Raw genomic sequence first — 3,470 nt, 5'->3', positions numbered from 1 at the left:
AAGTTGACCAAACTAGCGAACCAAAACCCCAAAAGTCTAAAACGGAGGCGTTGACCGTAGAAAGCTGAAAATATGATGGATTGCTGCAAGGTGATTCACGTAGAATCTCTAATATTTCTTCTTGTCGACAAAATTCTTACACATCTGCAAATTGGTACGAGAATAAATTAAATAATTACTATAGAAATAAAAAAATTGTATAAAATAAATTTATAAACTGATATGATTTTATATAATTTATAAAATTTAAATTATAATAAAAATAACTTTACAATATGATATATCACATCAAGTTATATTTATTTTTAAGTTTATTTTTATATAATTCTTTTGTAATTAAAATATTTTTTTATGATTAATGCTAGGTAGCATATATTTTATCATCATTATGCTGCTATTTTTAGTATTATATTATTAGAAATTATTTATTATATTTAATTTATAAACCAATCATTTAATATATGAAATATTAAGAGAATAATAATAATAATAAAATGAAAAATAGAATAATTGAAATAAAATAAAAATTAAATACGAACTTCACAAATAAAATAAGTTGTATTAATTTTACTCGTATCGAATTGACGCGATATTCAAATGGATAATTTATGTTATGACTGTAAACTCAACCCCAATTCAATGCGAAATTATTAAATTAAATAAATAAGTATGATTTATTTATAATCGGTTTATGGTTAATTTATATATTATACAAATCTCATATTCCGCGATACAGACTGATACAATCGAGTCCTGTGGCTGTCTCGAGTTCGTCGCACGATCGTTTCGTTTCCTGTACGCCAAATCGGAGAACTGTAGAGAGAGACGAAGCGAAGGAAAGAGACGATGAGGCTGCTGAGCCTGTTGGACGATGAGAGGGACGAAGAAGAAAAGGGTAGGGAAAGAGCAATGGTAAATAGGCTTCGAGAAGCAGCCAGGAAAGGATCAGTACCGTCTCTCCTTGAACTACTCCAAGAAGACCCTAAATTCCTCAGCAAGAACACCCCTACTCTCTCAGGCACGGCCTTACACCTCGCTTCACTTCTGGGTCACTCTGCTTTTGCAAAAGAAGTACTGGTTCGGAAGCCAGAGCTTGCGGCCGAGTTGAACCCTGGCGGTTCTTCGCCTCTACACTTGGCAGCGGCGACAGGGTCCGTGGAAATTGTCAAAGATTTGATGCTAGTTAACCCCGATATGTGTTTGGTGTGGGATCGTGAGGGTAGGACTCCTCTGCATCTCGCGGCGATCAAGGGACGAGTTGGGGTGTTGACCGAGCTGGTCCGAGTCAGACCGGAGGCCACTCGGGTGTTCACCAGTGGAGGGGAGAGTGGGCTTCACTTGTGTGTGAAGCATAACAGGTTGGAGGCTTTGAAAGTTTTGGTGGAAGGTATTGGGGGAGATGATGAGTTCGTGAATTGGAGGGATTCAAATGGTAACACTGTCTTACATGTTGCTGTTTCCAGGAAACAATCAGTGGTATGTTTGAAGCTTTTTTCTTATGACTTCTGGGTGATTTAATATATTGTTTGCTCTTATTGTCTCAATACTGATTTCTGATAGGCATAGGATTTATGATTTAACATAATTTAAGGTTTGAGATTGTTTGATTTTCACAACCATAATTTGTAAAACAATAGCCCCCTCTCGCGTTTCGTTATGCTTTTTTAACCATGTGGTGTAGGAATAAACTCTGTTATGGGACCTGGTGGCCCCTTTCAACTATAGAGAGTATACCATGTTTAAGGTAGTTCTCTTTTAAGATTGTGCAATGTGTTGGCCTAAGATGACTTGTGCCCAGGCCTTTTCCTCCAAGCTGCTTTCGGTCTGGCCTAATTTTTGGCATCCATTTTGTTTAGAGCTGATTGTTCAATATTTTCTGGGTTGTTTTCTTGACCCTTAAAGATACATTGCTTGTTTGAAGTTGAATTTTCAGCTTGGTTATCTATTCTAGGATTCATCAGGGAATAAGATTAACTCTAATGCTGAAGCACTAATGAAACAGCTCGGGTTAAAGTAGGAAAACACCAATGTGGCATCCATTTCTAACTTCTTTTTTCTGTCACCACCCGACTGAGCAGGTGCAGTACAATCACCTATCTCAATAAACAGGGTTGTGGCTCCTTTTACACCATTTCATAATATTGCCTTGGGTTGAATCACCCTTTCTATATATTTGTACAACTTTTCTGGCTAGCAGTCGTATAATTAGGATTTGAGAGGAATGTTTCAAATTGTTGCAGATGACAAAATTTTTGCTCAACCAGACAAAGATAGAGGTAAATGCCCAAAATGCGAGTGGTTTCACTGCGCTGGACATCTTATCTCAAGGTCCTAGAGATATAAGAGACATGGAAATTAAAGTTTCCTTGAAAAAAGCTGGAGCTTTAAAAATCAATGAGGCACCATCAAGTACCTATTATCCTGAAATAGTCGAAAATGCTCCCTTAACACAGCCATCATCCTCACAAGAAACGGGTGCCAAACAACCAGTTGTGAAACATAAACACATCGATTGGTTGGGTAGGAAACGAAGTGCGTTAATGGTTGTAGCATCACTGCTTGCATCAGTGGCCTTTCAAGCAGCAATATCACCACCAGGTGGTGTTTGGCAAGATGACTATTCAGTGGATTCTGAGGGCAACCCTGTGGGAAATCCGCACAAGGTAGGCGAGGCGGTGATGGCTTATAATGGCACAGATGGTTATGGTCAATTCATGATTTTTAACACCATTGCCTTCCTTGCATCATTGAGCATAATATTGTTGCTAGTTAGTGGATTGCCTATAAAGCGACGCAGATGGATGTGGATTCAGATGGTCACTATGTGGATTGCAATCACAACACTAACTGGTACATATTTTCTTGGATTGATGAACATGACACCGAATCATGAAAAGGGGACACTCTATTTTTTGATGAAATGGTCTGTGATCGTATGGCTGATGCTGATGGGGATTGTGTTTCTTGGTAACGTGGCTCGTATGATCTTGTGGCTCCTTAGAAAGTATGGATACATTGAAGAAAAGCCAGAAGGGCCCTCAATTTATATTGAGGATGATGAGAATGATGAACTTTGAAAGGTATATTGTAACACAGAAATCAAAACATACGTCTTATTGCTGTAATGCTTGAATGCTCATTTTCTGTTGAGCAAATTTAAATTAAACCAAGTCATAAAAAATATAATTAGAGTCTTTAATTGCGGAAGGAATAAACAAATAACCACTAAATAATAAATCTAAACCAAATAGTCTTGGCAGTGACATAAAGCCCTCGATACTGTTGACCCACCTGCTCGTCTTGAACATCTTTCTTGCCTGGGTAATTAAAATATAAAAATAAAGTAAAATGAGTCAAAAGACTCCATAAGTGCATAACATATAGTAAACATATTTTAAATACATATATATTTGTTTTATAAGTAATTTTAAATACATATATCTAAAAATTTATAATTTGCATAATCAGGA

General features: G+C 36.8%; 1 protein-coding gene across 1 annotated transcript; it reads left to right on the top strand.

Moving 5' to 3' along the window:
* Window positions 1–708: 708 nt before the first annotated feature.
* On the top strand, window positions 709–3,170 carry LOC121243133 (ankyrin repeat-containing protein NPR4-like). Its single transcript, XM_041141200.1, has 2 exons — window positions 709–1,476; window positions 2,241–3,170. Exons 1-2 carry the CDS (start codon window positions 847–849, stop codon window positions 3,075–3,077), a joined length of 1,467 nt encoding a protein of 488 aa, XP_040997134.1. The 5' UTR covers window positions 709–846; the 3' UTR covers window positions 3,078–3,170.
* The last annotated feature ends 300 nt before the right edge of the window (window positions 3,171–3,470 follow it).

The sequence above is a fragment of the Juglans microcarpa x Juglans regia genome, chromosome 8D, assembly GCF_004785595.1.
Source record: "Juglans microcarpa x Juglans regia isolate MS1-56 chromosome 8D, Jm3101_v1.0, whole genome shotgun sequence".
In the NCBI taxonomy this organism is placed as follows: Eukaryota; Viridiplantae; Streptophyta; class Magnoliopsida; order Fagales; family Juglandaceae; genus Juglans; species Juglans microcarpa x Juglans regia.
The sequence above is the reverse complement of the archived record's forward strand: the minus strand, read 5'-3'. Positions and strand labels throughout refer to the sequence as shown.